Genomic DNA, 24,138 nt, shown 5'->3' on the forward strand with positions numbered 1-24,138 from the left:
TTCCTGGGTTACTAATAGGAGTCATATGAACGCATGAAGGGGAGAACACAGCTCCTTGCTGTATGCCAGAGGCTTTCCCATTGTGTGAAATAAGTTGAGCATTTGGTACAACGCCCTCTTCATAGGCATGCTCTTATGTTTGGATTCTAGCTTTCTTGCCCTGGAAATATGAAACAGGATTATGAGCACGTGTGACTGTGCTTGAAGAGTGTTCCTTTCTGATTCTTCCTTCCTCCGCTCTGTTCACGTGTGTTTCACAAGAGGAGGAGGTGGGGAGTTGCAAAAGAATCATCTGTCTGGGGTGAGAGAGATGTCATCTAAAATACTTGGCTTCCAGAATCACCATTTTGTTGGCACAGATCAGAGAGCAGCAAAATGGTGCCTTCTATGTCTCGGCAAGGAAAGACTGAGTCTTTCCTAGCTGTCGATGTGAAATCAAGCTCACAGCAGCCAGGAAAGGGGAGATGTTAATGTCAAGTCTCAGACTGCTTCAGCATCTAACGGCAGAGTCTGTCGTTGAGACTGGCTTTGCAAGGCAGGGTTGTACCCCTCACCCACAGCTCTGGCAGCCACGGCATCCTCCCTTCCCGTGCCAGCCTGTGTCACTCAAATCTTCACATGTCTCCTCAGGACCTGTGCCGCAGCTCTGGTTGCATCCGCAGTGAAAAGGGAAAGGACTGTGCCTCCAAATGCAGTAACACTGAGTTATTTATTGCTTTGCTCTAGCAAATTTAGTAGGTCCATCTCTCAGGAAACTACCCATTCCTCCAGGACGTAGCTGAGCTGACGTTTGGAGGCAGGGTCCTCTGTATCATACTACAGGAGGTAGAGAGTCTCTAGTGTCCAGGGCAGCTGCTGGGCCTTGCACAAATGGCTTGTGAGAGCAATTACAGGTTGAGCTGTAGCTGTCATTGCCTCCAGTCAAATGTTTGGAAAGGGCCTTGAATGGGCACAAAATTACGCAAGGCAACGTTGTCCATTCACCAGCTTTTATTTGTCGCTCAGGCAGACTCTCTGTCAAGTTAAGGCCAGAGCTGCCCTAAAAACCCTCATTCAGAGGCACAGAACTGTGATAACTGCTGCCAGGTGAGCTGGCAGGACCCCCTGCCTTTTGTGATGCTAGAAGTATTTTTTACCAGATTTTTTTTTTAAGGTTCACCACAGAGTTAAATCTGTACAGAAGAGGAGTGGTTTGCTGTACTTCTCCAGGCTATGTTCCCTTTACCTGAAGCTGAGCTTTAAAGAGAGAGGACAGAGAAATTTGCTTCCCGCTTCCTCCAGTGCGTAGGCTCACACCCTGCCACGTGCCCGCTTTCTGCATCTGCCTTGTCTGCTACGTGTAGGGGCACATGTGTAGTAACCGTCAGGCTTTTGATGCAGTACACAGGGTGTGAGCAGCGCCCCAGCCAAATTCACGTGCCGAACACTTAGCCTAGGTGCATTTCCCGTGGTCCCAGAGAAGCGTTTTACTGCTGTGCATTTGACGGCTATAAAGCAAATGGTTTTGTTCTCAGGCTGAGTGTGAACCGCGCTGTCTCTGCGAACGGCGGTGTCTGACTGCTAGGCTTGCCTGTGGAGCCGGCCGGTTGGTGCCAGCTGAGACGGCTTGCGAGCAAGCGTTTTCAGAGCTACTTCCACAGCAAAGGTTTTTAATTGTTGTGGATTACGTTCGAATCGAGCTCTGTGAGCGAGGAGGACGGAGTGTTCTCTCACAATCCTGCACTATTGTGCAGATCTGTGACCAAATGTTTCTAATTCGGGCCCAGAACTTGCTATCCTGCCCTCAAGGAAAATCTGGAAGTATGTTGCTCTCCGTAACAGCGGCTGGGAGCCGAGCAGGCAGTTGGGTAAATCAGTATGATGCGCGTGAATGCTGCCTGCGTCGCCTGGTTACTGACGTTTTAAAAAAAGTTCTGTAGGTGAGATTTCAAGCAGAGTTTGCAGTAATAAGCACTTATGAAACAATCAGAGGACATTTTTCTGCAAGTTTGTAAGCTTGAAAAAAGAGTAAAAGCAGAAGTTTAAAATACAATTTGAGTTCTCTATGGTGAGAACTCAAGTATTGGCAGCACTGAGAGCCTGAGAGTGAAGCTGATCTACAAATAGTTTCAACACTAACTTAATTGATACTTCCCCATGGGGGAAAAAAAAAAAAAGAGTAATGGAAAAAAATGCAAAGAGTATAGCAGCAGGGAAGCTGGATTTTAGATTTTGTTTTTTTCAGGACTGTGGACTTGGATACCTCAGTGTGTTTGTGTGTAGCAGACTCTTTAGCATAAGAAATCAAAAGGTGGTGAAACACACTGCGTTTTTATTAGTATGTGTAGAAAAGAGTAATTGCGTTGTCTACTGGTTTTATTTTATAGCATCAATATTTTTAAAATATATTTTTTCATTGTTTGCTATGACGTTGTATTATAAACAGAATACAAAGTTGGCTTGCTAGCTGAGAGATGTGTCATCTCACTGCCTGAAAAGGCGTGGTAATGCTTTATTTAGGCCATTCTTTTTGATCTGCGTAGGAAGAATACCTCCTGATGCATTCAGTCAAGGAAGGTTTTGAAAGGTTATTTATAATATGAGTAAAATAGGTTGTTACTGAACTAGCGAATATTTTGGGGTTTTAAATCACTTCATGCACTTCATTATGAGAGGTCTTTCTGGGGTCTTTCAAGTGGGATTTAATACTAGGACCTCAGGTGTTGTAATTAGTTTAGGCTTTTTAATCCCTCCGGACATACTTCGGTTTACAGCAGCCAAGATTTGGCCTCCTTTGTCTGTCAGATGGGTGTGTGTGAAAGCAGTGTTAGAAGCACGTATCAGCTGTGTGGCTGCAGAGAGGGAAACGGGAGATGCCTGCGGCGTTGTGCCGGCTGCCCCTCCGCTGGGAAGTGTGTGTGGGCACCCCTCTGTCGGCCCTGCAGGCCCCAGTAACCCTGTGGCACATACACAATGTGACGATAAAAATAGCAGGTTTTGTCAGCAAGAGGGCTTTGAGCTCACCAGTAATACACCAGTTTGGTACGATTAATCTTTCTTCCTTCTGGCATGATAGAGGTTTGTTAATATCTCCAGCCATCTATGCAGCAGGTTGGCAGAGAGGTGGTGTTGCCATAGGCGTACGTGTGCCTACAGAGTTCTGCAGAGCAACACCTGGCAGATGGCTGACGGCTTTGCTGAAAGATTAGCTGGTTGTGGGATTTTGAGAGGGAGTGCAGCCCTTCTGAAGGACTGCAGGCTCGATACCACCGTATTTCACTTCTTCTGCGCCGACTTACAAAAGACGCACCTAAAAGAAATGCGTTGAGAGTCTGAACAAGCAACAGGAAATCTGTTCACCCTTTCTCTGCGCTGGTACAGTGCCCTGGTACAAAGGTTGTCATTATGGAAAATGGGGAAAAAATGGTACATAGAAAGAATGTGGAGATGAGTAGAAAACTGAGAGTTTTCTCTGAGTAAGAGATCTGTTCAAGACAGAAGGTGAATAAGAGTAACTGCTCTGTCAGGTCAATGGCCAAGAAAAGGTAAAACTTTTACATTCTTTACTGAGATTTTATTCTTCAGTTAGCAGAAAGGGTGACAACATTAATCCTGATAGCAGATACTTCAAACCCAAACCATTAAGTCCAGGAATTTAGCAGCATTCAGAAAAGACTCAACACTTTGATAGCTGTCTTGGATAAATGAGTAACAAAAGGTATTGCGTATTCTGTTAAACAGGAATTGATTGACTGTGCGCTATCAGAAAAAGCAGCAGCTTACCCTTAGCGGGTTCCTATACATTTGTGCCGTCCAGCAATTCCAGTGCTTCCAGCTGAAGCACCTGGCAGCTGGCCAGTGTGAGAGAGAAGGCAGCTGGACTACAGCTCTGGTCTGTTTCATGATCTGTTGTAGATAAAATCCATAATTCTAAATACCTAAATATGTTCCTTAATTGCTGTGTTACTCTGGGGGGGGTGGGGGGGTAGCCATTTTGAATCCAGATCAGATTTTTCTTCTAAATACTTATCATCAGCAAGGTAAACAAAGTTACCCATAGAATTAGGCCTTCCAAGAGCGAGGGCTAAAACCAGCTGATTTTCTATAGAGGTCATTTCTTCTGTCAAGTCTCAAATTTGATTTTTCCTTTTAGGACTTTTTTCCTTCTCCTTTTTAACATTTTCTCCTTTGTAATGGGAGTTTCTAGTTTGGGGCAGTATTTTGAAATCAGCAAAACAGAAAGTACCATACCTTGGTCTCTGCTAGCTTGCATAAAGTGCTTTGCTGTCTTTTGGGGTTTGGTGAGAGGCTTTTCGAGCCATTGCAGTTCCCTGGATGTCGCGTGCTCTCTGGTATATATAAATCCACCTTGGGACAAAGTCACATGCATCATGCATGATTAATAATGGCTTTGTTAGCTGGGGTGGTAGGAGCTTAATTTGGTTTCTGCTAAATATGCTGCTGATTTCTTCTGAGTTTATTCAATCTATATAAATCCCGCGGAGGACTGATTTAACAATTTCCAAGAGCAAAATTCTCTTTGGGAATGAGATTGTTTTCCAAAAATTGGAAATGAGAGATGTCTGGAAGACTCATGTGCGTCACTTAACCTCATTCCTGGTAGTCAAATGTATGAAATTTGTTACTTTTATGTTATTAGCCTTTATTTTGCGACAAGAGATGTGAGGACCTGCCTGAAATCGTGAGAGATTCAGGGAAGTGCGTGACACCGGTGTTGCAGTTTGGCTGAAGGGTTTACCCTTTGTTTCACCTTCCTTCTTACTGGATTCCTTGAGCAAAATATTTCAGGTATTAGGAACTGCCAAGGTTGAATGCATCTTAGAAAAAAACTCTTGTTCTAGGTATTAACTGAGAGAAGTGCAGGCTGGATAAGCTTTCCAATCCATGGCAAAACAGCCTCCATACACCTGGGACTTGCACACCTCGTCGAAGAAGGCTCTGTGAGCCAGGGTTGTGTGTGCTTTGCTCATCACAACACCTGCGAGAGGCTCTTGTGCAAACACCTCCAGCCATCCCCTTCAGCGCAGCGCATCCGTTGCGTGCAGCACCAGCCTCTGCGCAGAGGCGTGCCATTTATGTGCATGTGCTGAGGAGGACGGGAAGAGGAGTACAGACACAATACCACTGAGCCTGTCATTACTGAATTCTGGATGATCTTGCGCTGTCCGGGTTGTGCTTCTGGGTGGGATATTAAATGGCATAGAGGTTCTGTAAGGGAATCCTCATGCAATCCATTCTGAGCTGTGGAAGTGTCAACCTTGTTCAGCAAAAGGAAATACTACTTTTTATTAAAAAATTGATAACTTCAGAAGTCCCTTCTCTTCATGGAAGTAGAATAGAAGCACTAGGCATGGGAAATAATGAGTCTATAGCTCTGTGACTGGTCTGGGAGCTTTCTATAAGGTTTTTGGTGTTACTTGACTCTAGAACTATTTGTTAGATTTGTAAGTTCAAAGCCTGGCTCTTAAACTGTCTAATCCTGTGGTGCTAAGTAGGAGCATGCAAATCAGCTTAGTAAACTATCTGAACACAAAACGTTAGACTCCTTATGGCATCTGGAGGGAGTAATCACAAGATTGAGGCGATGGCTTTCCGTGGGCTCCACTATGCTAATCACGATGCTAAGTTGGGTTTCCCTTTCTCTCCCACTCCCTGTAGAACATTGCTTTTACTTCCAGTTGGTTAGATCGTTCAGGGGACTGAAGATTTCCTTGCTTTTCTACCATGCTGTCATGCAGCAGGATTGCATGTGAAAGAGAAAAGGGGGAAACTCAGATCATATTACCATCATTGTTAATTGGCAGGCTAGGCACCCTGGGGAACAGACAGTAATGTGAGACACCTTTTGCTGGCAGACTAGAAGAAGCTATGCTTACTCCTAGCCTTTGAATTTCTGATAGCGGGCGGCAGGGTCATACTGGAGTGCTGGAGGCTGCAGGAGGGCAATTAAAATGCAGTCCATTTACAGCATTTGTACATCCTGAAACTGAAATAAAAACTCCTCCAGTAATCCAGTTGCCTCCTTTATCCCGCCATGTGCCAATAATTCTTTTGTGTCCAGCAGAACTTTTTTCCTCAGAGCTGCTGGCTGGTGATAGCCTCATTTGGTGTCAGTCCGTGGTAATTACTGGACCTCATTTGGGTACGGTTTTCTTTGCACCTAGGAGATTATTTACGTTTGCGTAGGGTACCCACTGTGGCCAGGCAATGCTTTGCATTGCTGTGTATGCTGGGCAGATGCAAGTAATGACCCAGAGAACAGCTGATGGCAAGGGATCACGGTCCAGGACCAACGGGTCAGGATTCATTAGAAAAGTTGCCTGGAGTCTGTCGTACATGTCAAACAAAAACGATAAAACCAGCCTTTGTCTTACTGTTCCCAGAGCCCGTCCCCGCTCTTTCCTCATGGCAGCGAGATGGCTTAGACTCAGATGAGGCTCGCCTTTCCCCGCAGGCCGGCCGCTTAATCCGCCAGCTTCTGGATGAAGACAGCGATCCTATGCTGTCACCTCGCTTCTATGCCTATGGACAGAGCCAACAGTACCTCGATGACACTGAAGTGCCTCCTTCCCCTCCCAATTCTCATTCCTTCATGAGGTGGGTTGTGATTTGCCTGTGCTGACACTCACACCCAGCTGTAAAGGCGTTGCGCAGTTGCATCAAGCAACATAGCTTTGCATCACGTATGCCAGATAGCTGTGATGTGTTGGGTTTCTGTTCCTGCTGACAGGAAACTGATATTTTTAGAAAAGTTCGTGGTAACTAATAGTTTCTGGATTTGTGAATTAATGCCTAAGGAGATGCTGTTGCTGAAAGAGGCTGTATCTTTTGCTATTTGTCATTAGAGTAGCAACATAGCTTTCTCACTTCTGTGGGATTTGCTGTTGTTTACACAGTTTAAGTGGCCTTCTCTGCATGAAGATGTACTGTGGCTGTTTGGATAAGCTCTTCCTGCAATCTCTGCTCTTGGCAGGAGGCGGAGTTCGTCTTTGGGGTCTTATGAAGATGACAGAGAGGACCTTACCCCTGCACAACTCACCCGGAGGATTCAGGGACTGAAGAAAAAGATCAGGAGATTTGAGGACAAATTCGAAGAGGAGAGGAAATACAGAGTGAGTCTCTAGGAGTTAAGCATTTGTATGGAGGGGTACACATTAGAAACAAAGGGAAGGGACATCAGGGAAGTCTACCAAACATACAGTGGGCTTGAAAGCTTTTATAAGAGAGAAAAAAAAAAAGAAAAAAGTTGCTGCCCCCCAAAAAAGAAAATGTGCATCCATGCCAAGCAAATTACCTTTCCAGGCATTGTGTACTATCAGTGCAGCACAAGAGATAGCCTAATAAACTCATAGGATATTGATCACTGCTTAAGACAGTGTGCCAGAAGTACATGCTCAATGTGTAGGAATAGCTATGTTAGACTTCTGCTTGTTTATCTGTTCAAGTTCAGCTTACAGGAAGCACAGTTGTGCATCTCATTTGCATGATGTTAATCCCAGGACACCAGTGCATTGCAGAGGAGAGAGAGCAGCCGCCTGTACTCCTCAGCAAGGAGCCACTGTTAAGTGCTGCTGAGCAATAGCAGTGTACTGTACTCTAATTATTCCTGACATGCCCTTCCGATGCACAGAAAGCTTTTTAAGGAACTAAAGCTTTGCATGTGTGCATCTTTGTTGATGATTTAAACCACAAAGGCTTGTACTGAAAGGAACTTGCCTACAGTAGATAAAGCTGGAAGAAATGCTCAGAGCTTGCTGTAGCCTAGCATTTGGGTTATTTCGGTGTCTTTGGATTAAGGCAGCCTTTGGTGTGGATACATGCATCCTAACACTTCTCAAAACTGTTCATGCTAGGCTTCCTCTATTTTGGAGGTGCCCTCTTTTTAGGAAACAATAGGCACAAGGATTCCAATGTGCATCTGGCACTCTGAGCCACTCCTACAACTTCATGTTTGCCATCAAAAGTTTTGGTTTTCCTAAAAAAATCAATCTCGTGATGCCCCTAAGAGACAGCGTTGCAACAGATGGGAGCGATTAAAGCATGGTCTGAAATGAGCTGCTCAGAGGTATGCAGGTGCCAGTCAGAAGGCAGTGCCCATGCTCTGTGCTGGGTCCAAATTCTGTTGCACCTCTTTTTGTGACACACACTTGTTTCAGTGGGTGTCTCCTGTTGGTTTAACACAGATTCAACATGACTGTTCTTTCCTCCCAGCCTTCCCACAGCGACAAAGCAGCCAACCCTGAAGTGCTTAAATGGACAAATGATTTGGCCAAATTCCGAAAGCAGCTTAAAGGTGAGCAGCCACCCCACTGGTGCACCTTTGGGGGCATCTGGACTCTGCCTTCATTTGAATTTGATGTTAGGCAGAGATCCTGTCACTGTTGTGTTTTAAAAAAGAAAAATTAGTCATCTTCTCCCAATGTCCCTGTTTAGAGTCAAAACTGAAGATATCGGAGGAAGACCTTGGCCCTGTTGTGCGTCAGCGGAGCAACACACTCCCCAAGAGCTTCGGCTCTCAGCTTGAAAAGGACGAAGACAAGAAACAAGACCTGACAGATAAATCTGCCAAGCCTGCTGTGGAAGTGACCCTTGATTCTATCCAGAAGAAGCTTCAAGAAAAACGAACAGAGACAAACCGACCTGAAGATATTAAGGTACAATGGAGGCAGGTCAGATTTAGGCCTTGAAGTACAAGTAGGTACATTGTGGCTGAGCAGTCACTTGTGAGAGCGCTGTGGTCTTCTATGTTTTGTCATAAAGTCTATAGCCTTTACTCCTGGCTCACTTGCTTTAGTTTCTTTCCCTCTGCCTTTAGTATCTAACGTCTTTTCCAGAGCTCAGTTTCTATGGAATGTCATTGTGTGTTCTTTTTCTGATCCTAGTAAATTCCAAGCAATGTTTCTGAATTATTGCACTATTTCCTGCCCTCTATTTGACTATTTCTGTTGTTATGTCCAAAGGCTTTTGGCAAATTCTCAGTCTTCCAGTGATTCTGGAGATTGGGTCGTCATCTTTCTTCTAGTTCACTCCAAAGCTGAATGCTCTTCTCTGAGGACATTTTATCACTGCTCCTCAGAGTCTCATGGTGAGCTCTGTTAGCTGCTGTAATCTGTGAGGGTTATCAGCAGTGAGGTCTTTGTGTCTGATGTTGCTAGTTCCTGAGGTTTGGGCAGCCTTGTAAGTGAAGTCCTTGAGTCTGCTGACATGTAAATTGTGCGGTGCTTTGTAAGAGAGGGACAGACAGCATTATCTTTGTTTACTAGATCTACAGGAGAAGATGATACACACAGTGTGTGTGTTTGGCTGGTTTTTGACAGTAGCAAGAATCCACAGCCCAGCTGTTTAAAGAGGGCCTGTGATAGTATTTGGTGGTGTGATAGGGAGAGAAGGCTCAATGTCAGGCAAGTGCAGTGGGGGAGCTTTGGCAAACTTAGCTAGGGGAGTCTACTCCAACTGTCTGCCCTTTTTTTTGGCTTGGTCTCTTCAGCCTGTCTGCCAGAGCTTTTCACTCCGTAGCAGAATTGGCAGAAGGAGACAGTCTGACTGCAGTTTGGTTCTTGGTAAAGTGTGTTTGTGGCAGTCAAAGCAAAGATGGCAAGCTTTTCAAGAGGTACTGGAGCTTGTGCCGGATTTAGAGAAAAAGAAAGAATATGCGTTTTGTTGTGGAATTTACACTTCAGATCTTAACTGAAGAAGAGCCACCATCATTGAAAGTTGCATACCGTTGTTTTTTCAAAGCACACTGATAATCAATAAATCCCCCTTATGTACATAAGATACCTTCATTGCAAAGTTTCTACGGTTTTAATCTGCCTGCACTGTGCATAGGGTGCCACTCACATTAACAGTCTCTTTGGCAGTATAGCTGGGAAAAGAAGACCGGAAGGCAGAGATGAGTCTGCAAAACATGAATGACAAAGTGACATGACTTTGGTTAGGCCACAAATCAGTATTGTTTGAGTCCAGGAATCTGACTTTTTTTTTCTTCCTCCTCTCTCTCTGCCACTTTTCACAGGACATGACAAGAGATCAAATAGCAGCTGAAAAAGTGGCTCTTCAAAAAGCTTTGCTGTATTACGAAAGCATTCATGGCAGACCGGTATGTACAGCAGATTTTTTTTTCAAACTACATCTTTATATGTCTTTGTGGTAAACAATCCCGCTAATGCTCCTTTGATGTCACAGTCACTAGAACTTCGTGCTGTTCAAACCACATGTGCATCCTCTAATCCACCTCCCTGATCCTTCACTACCACTACTACTGAGGAGTCTGTTCTAAGAAAGGTGATGTCTGCACGCAGCGCTGGGCTTGGCATGTACCTGTAGGACCGAGCCTACGGGCTGAGTGAGGCCAAATGCTCATTATTTTGGCATCACGCTCACCAGGATCCACAGACAATCCAGCTTGTGGCCCGGTGGACTCACCAGCTTTGCTGGGGATACAGTCTGCCCGGGAGTAGTTGTGTGTGGTCCCCCATCCAACTAGGAATTATGCAATTTGCTAGTCTTAATGGCTAACTGGGAAGATGGGTGTGAACACATTGCTCCTTCTGAGAGGAGCTACAGCGTGTTTCTTCTGCCACCTTGCTGTTTGCACAATCCTCTTGTGCCAAAGGATTTGTGAAACGGTTTGTCTCCTGAGCATCACAGCGTAAGTTGAGAGGAGATTTCATTCTTCCCCTGAGAAACAGATGTTTTTTTCCATGTGCCAATGGAAGCGAAGGGCATGAGGTTTCCTGTGTATTTGGTGTTAACAAAGGAAAATTATTTGTGAAGACAGAGAAGTAAGTATTGTGTCCTGCTGATCCCTGCTGTGTCAGAAGCACCATGGCATCCAGGCCACCAAGTTGGCCTTGTATGAATCACTTCTCCTCTTTCACTGATGACATTATAATCTTTGCTGCCAGCTGTATAGGTAAAGTAACTTAATTTCAGAGTGGTGCTAATCCCTTGAGCAGTGGCTTGAGAGCAGCAAATACTGCTTATAAGGAGTACTTGATTAGTGCAGCTGACAAGTCTGTCATTCTGCTGCTGCGTGGGACTTCTGATCTCCTCCTTCCTTTTGTTCCTGAATTATTTCCTTCTTTGTCCATTGTTTTAGAAGTCTCACTAATTTGTTTAAATGCCTTCACGAAGTGCTGGTATTGTACAGTCACATACACCAGCAACTGACAACAGCGTAGTTGTGTGAGAGGACGTGCAGTCTTATTCTTGTGTGAAATAGCAAAAGGCCAGCACAAGGGAACCCACTTAACCTTCCCTGTCTTCTCCATGAGACCGAGTCTGCTTTTGCTGCTTTTACAACGATACAAAGGAACAGGTGGCATCTCCTTGAAGTGGACTCACTTAGATCTGTTTAAAAAGAGAACCAAGCCCAGAGTCTAGCTTGTCAGCATACCTTTGTGTTTTTTCTCCCCTTTCTGATGCTTCATTTATACAACTGCTTTTTAATTTGTGTGTTTTTGAGTAAGCAGTCTATACCTAGCAACACTGAACTGCATTGCAAGGGAGACTGCAGCTGATCAGCTTTTGCTGTTCCCAGCTCCTGGCACTGCAGCAGTGGAAAAGTACTGAGAGCTTGAGGAGAATGGGGATAGTTCAGCCAAGTATTCTTTTTTCTTAAAGATATTTAACTAAACAAGAAAAACAATGGAGCTCAGATTTATTGTGCTGCTGGGTCTTTCTGAACCAGTGATAGATGAATGTGCAAAGGTGGAACTGAACTGTTTTAGTTAAGACAAAAAGTCCATCCGTGCAGAAATTCTCAAACTGCTCTAACAATGCAAGCAATGGTCTGTTCCTCGGCTGCTGCTCTTTTGCCATGTGGAGTGTGCCCCAGAGTTGTGTCAAAGGCTCCATTATTCCAATGGACTTTTTGCATTTTGATGTTCTCCCAAAATATACTCGGGCTTTGCTGGCATTACTTATGTTTACCTAGTGGGACAGTTTGCCCATGTGCTAAACATTTTCTTTCAAAATCTGCTTGTTGTTAAGTGTGCTGGTGTAAGTCTGCAGAGCTGACTCAGGCCCCAGACGTTTAACTTCCAATGCCTACGTTAGTTCTCTGTGCTCCTCCTTCATACTGATATTCAGACACTAGAGCATGTAATTTGTTTTTTCCATACTTCAACATACCAAAGGATTTTTTTGCCCATTCCAAGGCTTGTGTTTATTTTTCTGTACAGAACTGTGCTATTTATCGACTTTGAAATGTCGTTAATTGAAGGTTTGGTTCTCAGCCTCAGCATAGTCTTTTTTTTGTTTTTTTTTAAAGTAACAAAAACTGTCTGAGCCAACAGTAGTGCTGTGCCTCCTGTTCTACTAACTGCTAACCTAGTAAAGCTGGGAATAATTTTTTTTATATATATGTATTTATATATAGTTTCTCTAGTTGTATGCTTGATTGGTTGCAGAGAAACATCCAAAGTCAGAGGCAGTTTGCTAGCCAGCGCAGCTGAAGGCAGACACATCAACACAAAACGCGTTACAGAGAGGGCTGAGTGAACCGTCTGATGCTGCTCACATCCCTCTAATCCGTGGGAGCTGCTTACTCACTGAACAGCCAGCGTGAGGCTGTCGGGTGTTGGAGCCTGACTGTGCTTCGGACGTGTGAGGCATGCCGGCCCTAGAGCTTGGACTGCCCATCTGCATAGCCCTTGTCAGGCTTAGGGATGTTTGCATTGGACCCAGAAAGGAATAACAAGGTCTGCCTTCTGCTTCGTCTCTATTCATCTGCCCTCAACATAGGAAACAGGCTTGGTTATCAGGAGGAATACGCTACCTCCAGATTCTTCGGGTTCATCCCTGCCAGTCCCACTCTTGGCAATACTTACAGCTCTTCTTCCCCTTGCAAGCCAACACCCTCTGCTTCTCAGGAGGGAAGATGTGAAAGCTTTAGCAAGCTTACTCCAGTGAAAGTCAACTGCAGACACAATAAAAGACGGTGAATTTTAAAATTTCCCCTGTCTCAAGCTGTATTCACTTTCCTTCTGTTTCTGTTGTAGAAAGGGAGACTGTGCAAAGCTTGCTAGGGGTTACAGTGTTGATGTTGGTTGCTGTTCGGATGCTCTGGTGATGAGCAGTAAAAAGCCTTGAGGAAGATAGACGTGGCATCAGAATCAGTTAAAGCTTCCCCTCATAAGAGCTTTAGAATCCAAAGTTAGACAAAAGATCTAATGGAAGGACAGTCATAGGATGTGGGTCAGACAGTACTGAATACAGAAAAAGATGATGATCAGGTTGGTTCTGCTGAGTATTTTGTTTGTTTGTTTTCTAACCCTGCTGTAACAAAACCCAGAAGAATAAAACCCAGCTTCTTTACAACTAGTAGTTAGCTGGACAGACCTTGGCTTTCCCACACTAGCTACTGTCGGTTAGGTCTTCCCTCCTCCTGCACTATCAGTACTACTGAGAGTTTCAGCTTAGCTTGGATCTGAAAGAAGAATAGAAATGAACATTTGCAGTTTGCAGCACTCTCAAACTGAGGAGAGAGCACGACATGCAGCTAGGAGGAGTGAAGTGAGGGACAGAACAATATAAGGAAAGCTTGGGGTGCGCATGACAACGCTATTCTGTATTCTGTAGTCCACACAGCCCTGGCACCTTCATCCTTTCTCAGCTCTGTGGTAAATTCTGCCCAGCAAGGCTGCTGGGAGGAGGGCTGGAGGGGAAGGTTAGGGGGTTAAAAAGGTGAAGAACTGCTGGCTTGGACAGGAAATTAGGAGGAATGGCAAAGCCAGAAAGCCAGCTTTTGTGAAATCTGTAGTTTAACGTCCCTTGGGAAAGTCTCCTTTCATTGCAGTGTCCAGTCATTGCAGCTCCTTTCTCTTTTCCTGGGTCATAAACACTGCCTCTGAGGTCCCAGCAAGGGTGGGAAACCTCATGTTGTGCCTCATAACAGTGGACATGATTACAAGCACAGACTGCTACCTCTATGGGTCATTTTATGCTGTGGACATACGATACCTAACTTGGTCATTTAAACCACCTGTCTCATACAGCCACATCACAAGACACCCCATAGCTTGGGTGCTCCTTCATCTGGCACCTGGGACAGGAGGTGCAATGATGTACACGAGCACTTGCATTACCAGTTTCAGCGCTAATGCTGCTAACCTGTCATCCTCATGAAATTCCCTTCAAGCCCCCTCTGACTAACAGCAATCACAGGCACATGCATTATAGAGTTGAGTGTCTGCTGCATGCTTCATGGGTCTCGCTGCTTTTTCCTTTCCAGGTTACCAAAAATGAACGACAGGTGATGAAGCCGTTGTATGACAGGTATCGCCTGGTCAAGCAGATCCTCTCCAGAGCCAACACTATCCCTATCATTGTGAGTAGAACGTTCTTTTGGGGGGCTATTTCTTTGGTGTCAAGCTGAGGAAACAGAAATCACCAGACTTCTGCATACAACGCAGTCAGTAAGGCCAAGTCCCAACCTCCCTTACCACTCAAAGACCAAGCAAATGAGTGAATCAGTGACGCGTCGTATACTGAAGGCAGGCAAAGGTGATCAAAGGACTCTAGTCCATCTAGCCATGGGGCACATCTCACCTTGTGTTGTTTCTCCTCTTTCCATTGGACTGCTGCTGTTATTTCATCATGTTGTGTTTGGCTACAGCCTCGCTTCCCTTTCCTTACCAGTCCACTCTGAGCTGTAGGTCTTCCATGCTGCTTGGTTACATAGGGTTGTATGTCAGGAATGCGGACTTGTGTGGGTCCTACACGAAATAACAGTCTCCCTAGCTGAGAGAAAGGGCCAACAGTCTCCTAACACTTTGTTTGTATTTGTTAAAGAGATCTGCAAGTGGTGGATATTCCCTCATTCAAGGTGGTGCTATGGCAAGGAGGCTCTGCCACTGGCAAGCAATCCAGTGCACCCCTCGAGGGAGCAAATGCACTGTTGCTAATTTTAGAGAACTTGTGTAGGCCACTTTTAAAAAATTATTTGATCCAAAAAATACACACAGAATACTTTTTAGCCTATGGAATGAGAATTGTTTTACAGTGGTTTCTGTTTACTCAGTCTGTCATGTATGATTCTTTACTTTTTTTGCTGTTTCCAAGCAGCGCTCATGTCCAGGCCACTTTTCGTAGACCACCAGTGAAATGAATGGACAGGCACAGCATTACTCAGTGCAGTCACACTGAGAAGTGGGGGATTTTTCTGCAAATACTGGAAGGTGGTCCTGCATTTAAAACAAAAGAAAAAGCTGTTCCATCTTGAATATGCAAAGTACTCCCCAAAATGCATGCTGTGAAGACAGTGCTGGCAATCAGAAGGAAGAAACCATGTAGCTGTGCATGGGCAGTTTAATGGAAAGCTCTCAAAAAAGGTGCTCAGGCCGTGTTTGGACACAAAACTGAAATGGCACAGTGGCTAGCAGAGGAGAGACAAGACTGGCTTTCCCCAGCCCCTCTAGTGAGAACAGTGAGAAGCTCATGCAGAGGCAGGATGAATCTGAAAATCCATCTCTACATCATTGGGCGCTTCAGTGGAAAATCAGGCTCCTGGAAGACAAGCCTGAAGAGTCGAGCTGGGATTACACTGTAGCTCTGGGGAGCCAACCAAATGTGGTGTGTGGGGGCCTTGGGCTGGGGATTATTTTCTTGCAGCCTTTCTTTTGTGGTTCCTGCCGGGCTAGTATTCCAGCATCCAGGCTTTTTTTCTTTTGAAATGTTTGGCAGTGATGTTCCTTGCTAAGCAACATCCTGAGAGAAAACAGCCCAAGGTTCAGGGGTATTGCTGGGCATGTTTTTCTTGTTCAAGCAATAGATTTCTCCTGATGGTCCAGCGGTGAGCCGAGAGTGAATGTGTGGGTGAGAATGAGCTGCAAGCAGGTGGTGGAGGAGAAAGGGGTTCATAATGTAACGTACTTGTTAACACCTGTCACAGGGTTCCCCCTCCAGCAAGCGGAGAAGCCCTTTGCTGCAGCCAATTATCGAGGGCGAAACAGCTTCCTTCTTCAAGGAGATAAAGGTGAAGACCTCCAGCTGCTAACTAATTGCTCAGTTTGCGTCAATTTTCCCCTTACACCAATGAAAGAGAATGATTGATATTTTTTTCCATCAGTGTTGATTTTTTTGCAGTGTCCTCCTGAAAAAACAGTAGCTGCTTTAAGCCTTGCCAGTTCTGATCAAGTTCTTCCCTTGTTGTAGATAAGACTACAGTATTTCCTTGGCTTTGCATTCTTTCCCATCCTTCTCCTTCCCCCTCCACCTGCACATAATGTATTTTATTTTGCTTTATAAAGAAAAATCACAATTACCTTTGTACCTTGCTTTCTTCCTTTCCTTTTAATGACACTAACTTGTTTTGCGGTAGTTTCTCTCACTCCAAAGCTCTGTGGCTTGCACACAGCACCGTGGCAGGAATGAGCTCTCACAAAACTAACACTCACACGTGGAGCCAACCAGAGCACTTACGGGATCCATACCTACCCTCATTCACCTGCTTATCTTATCCAGGGATCTCTGTCACCACCTTGAGAATGGTATTTCTGAGAAAGTCACAGGAGGATGGAAGTACGAACAACGCGGTTCTGCTGTTTAACCATTAGTCAGATTTGGGTGGCAGGATTGGGTTTGTTTCTTTCTTGTGCTGCTGTGGGGTAGGAATTCTTGGTGGTGAAGAACAGTACAATATTGGGACTTCTTTCCCTGAGAAGAAGGGAGGTCCAGCTGTTGACCAGGGCATGCAGCGTGGAGCTGGGCCCTCGCTTGCTTTCATTACCCTTGCAATGTAACGGGGGAAAAAAGTGCTTCGACACACTTGGGTCATGTATCTGTTATCCAGCCAGAGTTTGTTTAATGGTGTAAATACTGGAGACCTCGACATCCGAGGTGATTTGATTATTAGGCAATGACAGGAGATTGTATATTAATCAACTGTTCAAGGCATATATTCATTAAAACCAGACTGCAGACTGAAGATGTTAATCTGCTGTTTGGAGGCTGGTTAATCATCACTGAGCTCTCGGTATTTTCCAGATAACTGCTGGATCAAATCGGCAGTAATGGTCTGGTGGGGGGGTATTTTTGATTTTGTTTTTTTTCTGTTAGTGCATCCTCTGTTTTTCACCTATGCTTGCACCCAGAATCAGAACTCGCTGGTCTTCAGTTATGGTGAGCTCTGATGACCAGCACAGCTGGTGCTGCGCCAGGGCAGCATCGCACCAGCTCAGCAGTGTCCTGCAGGGAATACAGACCCGGAGGGGTTTCTGACTGAGGATCAGGGTGACAGCCTTAAGCCCATTAACACTTACACGCCTGTTAACACTGAGATGGGGCCCTGTGAAGCTGCTGTGGCAGCTTTGCACTGAACCACACTCAGAACTAGAGAGGAAATTGCCAAAAGGCCACAAAGTTTACCCCCTGCATAGGTCCACTGTGGGCAGAGCACCTCCTATCTTCACAGGCTCCTGACACTGTCACGTTTTTGATTTTCGTATTTTTTTGAAGCATTTGGGAGAGTTAGACAAAAGCTTGAGAGGTGATTTGAGGTGAAGCCTTACCAAACGTTTGGGTACAATATCTTGAATATTGTCTGGGCTGAAAAAATCATTGCAAACTTGCTTGCTGGGAGTGCTGATGATGCCATACTCTGGAGATTTTGTATTTGTAACTCTGGAAAATTTAAATTCCTCATGATTGCCTAAGGATCCAAGCAGGTGCAAGCCACATGGGTCTAGTCAATGAAGATTGTTCTGGTTTGAGGTATAAATGCCAGTGCAGGTTTAAAATAAGATTCCCATGTGAGACTTGTTTAAAGAGAAGCCTTAGATGGCCGCTTCCATTGGAGTTCTCACTAAGAATGCTTTTAATTTGCTCCATTGTTTTAAGCAGCAAAATGCTTTACAAGGTCTTGTGACAGCCAGATGTAGTGTTTTGGCAGTGAGGTCTACACAAGTGAAATTTCTACTCTTTCTCAACCTCCTGTGGGCTTCCATTGGCAGGAGGCTTCCTCCTGAGCTCTGGGCCAGAGCAATCAGTGCTGGCTTGGGCAGCGCGCTGGTGCCCTGGGGTAAGGCAAGCGAGACGGGCTCGTGGGCATCGATGGGGAAGGCACCTTGCGTCTGTCCTCAGGAGCAGTTTTTCACACTGCTTATGAAAATTGTCCCTTTCCTTTCTCTTCAGAAGGAGAATCCAGAAGCAGCTTGCTCTCCCAGGAAAGGGCACAGGACTTCCTCCTTTGGTGCCAGAGAGATTCCCCTAAAACAAAGCTACCATTTTTACTGTTTAGATTGACTTGTCGAATCCCCCTCCATGCCACAGCGGGATCGGCATTCTCCTGCTGCAGTCCTAGGTGCCCTTACCCGGCAGGGCGGGACAGGGCTTGGGGACTGGTAAATGGCAGTGAGCGATGGGCTCTCCTCCACAGCCCAGCCTGAAGTTGTTTGCGAGGCTTAAGGACAGTGCGTGACTGCTGGTTTATGCCTTCTTTTTCAACTATGTAATTTACGTCTGGAGAAATGGTCTTATCTAATCATATGATAAATACTGCTTTAACTTTTACCAGTTCCCTGCGTATTTTCCTCAGATGTTTTCAGACTTCTCTGTATGTTTTATTATTATTATTACTCAGAACTTCTCCCCAGCTAATCTTTTTTTCATCTGCAAGCTTCCATCTTGGCTGTAATTCTCAGCCTGTGGCTTTGCATTGCATTTTCATGTTCTGGATCTTGAACATGAGAAGAAAACTCTGGGCAAGCTCTGATTTCATGTAAATGTATGCATTTATATATCAGTGACTTTGAGGATTTAGTGGGAGTATGTCAGGTCCTGGTGTTACTTTCTCCCTTTTTGCTTGAAATATGGGAGTGATGTCTTAGGAACAATTGAACTGTTCACAGGGAGTGGCATGAAAAAAAGTAAAGAAAATGGCTTCTTTTGATCCTAGTGCAACAACATGTTTTTGCGTACACTTGAAGACTTCAGTGATACTAGCCCTCAAAAGCTTTTAAAGATACACGTGTGCTTAGATCCTTCCTGGCTAGAGTTACCTGGTTGTAAAATAAATATATATGCACTTTAAATACATATTTAAGAGATTTACCTTCCTCTAATACTCATACCTCATTCCTTGTATTAAGTTTGAAAACTGCCTTCTAGAAATGTCTCTGAGTAGGAGAAAATTAGGCCCTGTTCCCTGAAAATCCACACGATTTCTGGACAGCGTCACAGGACAAGCCCTACATTTGAGAACGCTATGAATTAGCAACTACCAAGCGCAGAAGAGATTTCAGAATCTTGTGCCTATAAATTTTGCAGAATATTTGAACACGACCAATTCATCAGTGTACTTTGGGGAAATTGCACTGGGAAGGATGTTTCCACTCCAATTTTTAGTGTATTCCAGATAAATGGTACAGAGCTGATGTTGGGAACACACTAGCAACAGCAGTCCTTTTACAGTCAGTCATATCCCACATTTGGACCGTTGAAAGACTGGTCTGAGCTGATTGATACCAGTGTTCAAGAACTGGAGGTCTTGAATTCAGCCATTAGAGAGAGCTGTTGAGCTGCATCTGTTGAGAGAATATTTTGCATTTTAACCTGGCAATCTGTATGCTGCCAGGTGTGTTTGTAGGGAAACGCAGAGGATGGCTGGTATGCTTTAGACAATACGCATAATGGCTGTAGGTGTTTTTATTTATATCAGAATGCTTAAATTAAAGCAGGAGTTGCTAAGAACCCTGGGTATTTTTTCACTCCGCTTTGTTGCCTTGGATCCCCTTACCCAGTCTGGGTTGGTGGTTGCAGTTTCTCTGACACGCTTTGGGCATAGGGTGTCTTACTGGTGGTCTTCTGGTGTCCTGTATTGCTTAGCAATTAAAGTGCTTGCTCTGCCTATCCACTTCTTCTCGTGTCTGTTTCCCCAGTGCATGTGGTTGAAGGAGGTACCTGTTTCTGAGAAGGGAAGCAGTAACCTATTCTGTTACGGGGGTGCTCTGTCCCTCTCTGTAGGAGGAAGAGGAGGGGTCCGAGGAGGACAGCAATGTGAAGCCAGATTTCACGATTACCATGAAAACAGATTTCAACGTGCGTAGCTTCTTGGATCAGCTAGAAGATGATGCTGACGGCTTTGTTTCCCCGGTGGATGAGAAGATGCCATCTAGGAGCCATCAGGATATGGGACTTTCAAATCTCCATGAAGCATCCATGTATGTTGAATTCACAGGCAACTCTAAAGTTATTTCTTGCTAAGGTAGCTTTATAATTGTCGGAAAAGTGTCTAGATTTTAATTTTTTTTTTCCATTTATGTTCTGAGTCAGAAGTTTTTGCCCTTTATTTTCATGTGTGATAAACCCACATATGAAAGGGTTTGGGAAGAAACTGCCTTGTCCTGATACTGACATTTGACTTCTGCATCCTTGGATTCTAGCACTAAATAGTAGCTCTGCTTCACCAGTGGCAAGCCTTTATCATGAAAACAACCCTGTACTCTACAAGGTTTTCCAGGTTTTGGAGAGGTCAAGCTGAACTAGCTTTGCTAGTTTTAAGCACCTGGGTCTGATGCAAGCTCACGTAAGTTGTGAGTCTTCAGTCGTGACCGTTGATTCTTGGTCCCGTAAAAGTCACCAAACCCAGACCTTCCTTCAGCAAGTAAGTTTCATAGAAGTGAGCAGTGAATTGTGAAATGCGCCCTTGACCGCCTTAGAGACTTCAGCTTAAGTCTATGATTGTTTTGCTGAACTGAATTCAGAGAGCTTTTCGTTGCAAGTAACATCAACATGCACGTAACAAGGTTGCCAGAGCTGCTTGCAGGAGCAGCTCCATTGCTTGGTGTACGTACAACCATACATGTGTAGATTTACTGTATGTTTCCTGTTATAATTGTGTATATATGAGTTATCTTGTTTATATTTAAACCCAACAGCCCTGAACTGCTAGAGCAGCTCCAAGAAGTCAGGGAAGAGAAAAAGCGGATCAGAAAAAAATTGAGAGACTTTGAAGATAATTTTTTCCGACAAAATGGAAGGTAATAATTTCTCAGCTGTCTGTCTGTCCTTCAGCTACTTTTAGTCTGTTTGGCATCTACAAAGACCTCCAAATATGGAAAGTTGCCTGAACTCACTATTACATATTTCTTCATCATCATCAATGTTTTACCCACATTCATTACCATTCTCCATTAAAACAAATTACTTTTATTTCCACCCCTATAGAATTTCAGGGACCACAGCCTCTTTGAAAACTTTGTCTTAGGACAAGCAGTGGGAAGCAAAACTATAGATTGTGAAAGTCCAGCTGCCTCTAGCGCAGCTGGCAGGAGTGGTGGAAGAATTTCTCAGTGATCGAATAGTTGGGGCTTTTCCTGATGGTGTTTTTTAGATTTCTCTCCTACTCTTGCTTGTCTGTGAGGTATTCAGGCAGTAGTTTAACACATACGTGCAGCTGGGTTTATCATTTTTAGAAAATGTCCCTCACTGATGAGCTGATAGAATGCTCTAATACGTTTATACTCTTAAATTATCTTGTTAGTTTCTTGCCACAAGCCATCATCCTTAGAGGTTCTCATAAAATGACTGAAAACTTGAGATTATCACGTGAACTAAGAGGAACCTGCTCAGATACCTTCTTCCTTTTCACAAGTGTGCTTGTTCATGTAAGTGATGTGGTGCCAAGCCAGGAGAAGCTGGTTTGTTATTTTGCCGTGCTAGCAGGCTGACATTCAGGTGGCTGAAATGTTTTCCAGCTGTTGTGTAGAGGCTGGCAATTTCAGAGAAGTAGGACATACTTCAAATAAGGTTTTGCATTTGGAACCATGGGATTGTGTTCAGCGTCAGTGTGCAAGTGTCCCACGCTTTGTTGGAGCAGTTCGTTTGCCCCTCTCTTTCTTGTGAGGTTTTTTTTTTTTTTTTTTCTTTTTTTGTCCCCCCCTCTCAACGGATAAAAGTTTTGGTTTTGTTCCCTGATGGGGAGAGGAGGAGAGGAGCTGCCTCGTAGGTCTTGTTGGGGGCCGGAGGGAGGCTGCTGAGGGGAAGATGTCCCGTTACAGAAATCCTAATGATCTGCTTTCACTCCCACTAGGAACGTGCAGAAAGAAGACCGCACTCCTATGGCTGAAGAATACAATGAGTACAAGCAGATTAAGGCTAAGCTGAGGCTGCTGGAGGTCCTGATCAGTAAAAGAGATATTAGCTCCAAGATCATGTAAAGGAGGAGATCGTTTTTGCCAGTAAACCAAGAGGAGAGAGTGCCAAATGGACACATGCATGCAGTGGATGCAGCGGGAGCCTGGCTGGGGAGAGCTGAGCAGCTCCCTGGGAACTGAGGGGCCATTCCCGGAGGCGGGAGGGGGAGGAAAGGTGGCGTTCCATCACTCTCTACACTTGCTGTTGCCCACTCTTTCTCCAGGCCTGATGCCCAAAATGGAGTCTGCCAGCGCAGGAGACAGGACACTGCACTCGGTGACTGCACTGAAGGGATCCTTCTGTTTTGATTTGCTTACATATCCTGTAATATTTAGAATATCAAAGCCAGCCATGCTATTCTTTTTTCCCAGGATATCATAGCAAGAGGCAAAGTAGAATGAATAGTGATTAAATCATCGAATAGCTTCTACTTTAGTTTAACAGGCAAGTGCCCTGACTGATCTTACGTGAAGGGACGGGTCAGATAGCGTCAAGACTGTTCTCTTGTAGCTACAGTAAAGATTTTCTCAGACTTTTGACCTGACTGTTTGGAGTCTAGCATCTTCTGTTGCTCTGGATAAACGCTGTAAGAATCTCGCAGTCATCACCCGGAGCTGGTTTGAATTACAGTTTTGCCCAGGCTTGAGTCAGATTTTCTTCACGCTTTTTTGGTGGCCAATTTGATTGAAGTAGAAGAAAGTACCTATATCTGTTTGGGATGGCAAAGAAAATGAGCTGTGCAGCAAGGTTCTTGCCGGCTTGTTCTGCTTGGAAGGGAATACTGTAACATTATGGCCGTGCTTGGGCAACTGGGAAGAAAAGAGGTTTTAAAAGCTTTAAGTCAGAATCCCTTGGGGTTTTGGTAGCTCATCAGTTAGATGTCTGGTGTCAAGTACCTGGAGGATACCTGGAAGACTCACCCCATTAGCATGCGTGCTTCATCGTCTGACACAGATGTAAGAGTGCAAGCTGAACAGTCCACGTCGGTGTCTCACACGCTCGCTAGCCTAAATTTTGTTGTTGTATGTACACTGTCAGTCAGACTACGTGGGCTGCAGCAGTGATGGTGGCGACGGAGGATGGCCTTTTCTTCCCGGTGTGTTGTCGGTGGCACACCAGCGCAGAGGATACTGTGGGGAACTGAATGCCTAGAGCCATGCTCTGCCTGTGGAAAGGGCCTGTGTCTCAGGGGCAAGTTTTGACAGCTCGACACTTTCAAATTCATGTATGACTCCCAGGAAAGAAAGGCCTGGGACACCCAATTCAGCTGCTCGTGTCAGACAGATACTGCCTGAAGGAGTGGAAGGCAGCGAGTTCAGGAACGCACCAGGTAGCTGAGGGCTCACAGCTCTGGGCCACCTGGGCTCGCTCTCCCACTTGAGAGACTTGTGTGCAGCAACTCGCTCTGCCAGGGCTCGACCCTCATGTCCCAGGGAGCAATTTCTGTAATGCTCTCTTTTGCGTTGATCCACTGGGGAGCCGATGCGGAGAAGCCGAATAGCTGAGATCATGTGAAGTGCCAGTCATCGCAGCCCGGCCAGAGGAGGCAAGAAGAGGACCCCAGAACAACTTCTCCCCCTTTCTTCTTTATATGGGCAAGTGGGCTCACAAATAGGTGTATTTGGGTTGTGGTACTTAGACTTACCCCATTCCACTTGCTGTGTGTGCTGTGTTAATTCTTGCCAAAAACTGATGCTGAGGGTTTTTTGGTGGATCCCATAAACACTTCAGAAGGCAACCTTCTCTCAGTGGGTTTGCACGCGCCCATTACTGCTCTGGATGGGTGAGGCAGTGATGTGCGTCAGTTAGCGAATGCACTTACGGGGGGGACTCCCAGGTTGTTTGGTTTTGGGTTTTTTTTTTTTAGCTGATTGCAGAATTGCCATTTCTATGTCAAATCAGTGAAGACTGAATTTCGTATTTCCAAAGAGTCCGGAGGACTTGCGTGCTGACCTTGGGCTTGCCTTTTCAGAGGTGCTGAGGTTCCGTCACTGGAGAGGT

At 45.0% G+C, this 24,138-nt stretch overlaps 1 protein-coding gene across 6 annotated transcripts in view; it reads left to right on the forward strand.

Annotated features, from left to right (window-relative positions):
• Window positions 1–22,840, forward strand: part of FAM13A (family with sequence similarity 13 member A) — a 134,110-nt gene extending 111,270 nt beyond the window's left edge. For 5 of the 6 annotated variants that reach the window (XM_075421512.1, XM_075421514.1, XM_075421515.1 and 2 more), the window contains 10 exons: window positions 6,384–6,597; window positions 6,974–7,112; window positions 8,212–8,293; window positions 8,434–8,654; window positions 10,016–10,099; window positions 14,237–14,332; window positions 15,896–15,979; window positions 19,966–20,162; window positions 20,880–20,981; window positions 22,034–22,840. In XM_075421512.1, coding sequence (XP_075277627.1) covers window positions 6,384–6,597; window positions 6,974–7,112; window positions 8,212–8,293; window positions 8,434–8,654; window positions 10,016–10,099; window positions 14,237–14,332; window positions 15,896–15,979; window positions 19,966–20,162; window positions 20,880–20,981; window positions 22,034–22,160 — 1,346 coding nt within the window. In that variant the 3' untranslated portion in view covers window positions 22,161–22,840. The remainder of the gene's footprint in view (window positions 1–6,383; window positions 6,598–6,973; window positions 7,113–8,211; window positions 8,294–8,433; window positions 8,655–10,015; window positions 10,100–14,236; window positions 14,333–15,895; window positions 15,980–19,965; window positions 20,163–20,879; window positions 20,982–22,033) is intronic. The other variant, XM_075421513.1, reaches the window with a different exon arrangement.
• Window positions 22,841–24,138: the final 1,298 nt, after the last annotated feature.

This window comes from Opisthocomus hoazin, chromosome 5 (assembly GCF_030867145.1).
Source record: "Opisthocomus hoazin isolate bOpiHoa1 chromosome 5, bOpiHoa1.hap1, whole genome shotgun sequence".
NCBI lineage: Eukaryota > Metazoa > Chordata > Aves > Opisthocomiformes > Opisthocomidae > Opisthocomus > Opisthocomus hoazin.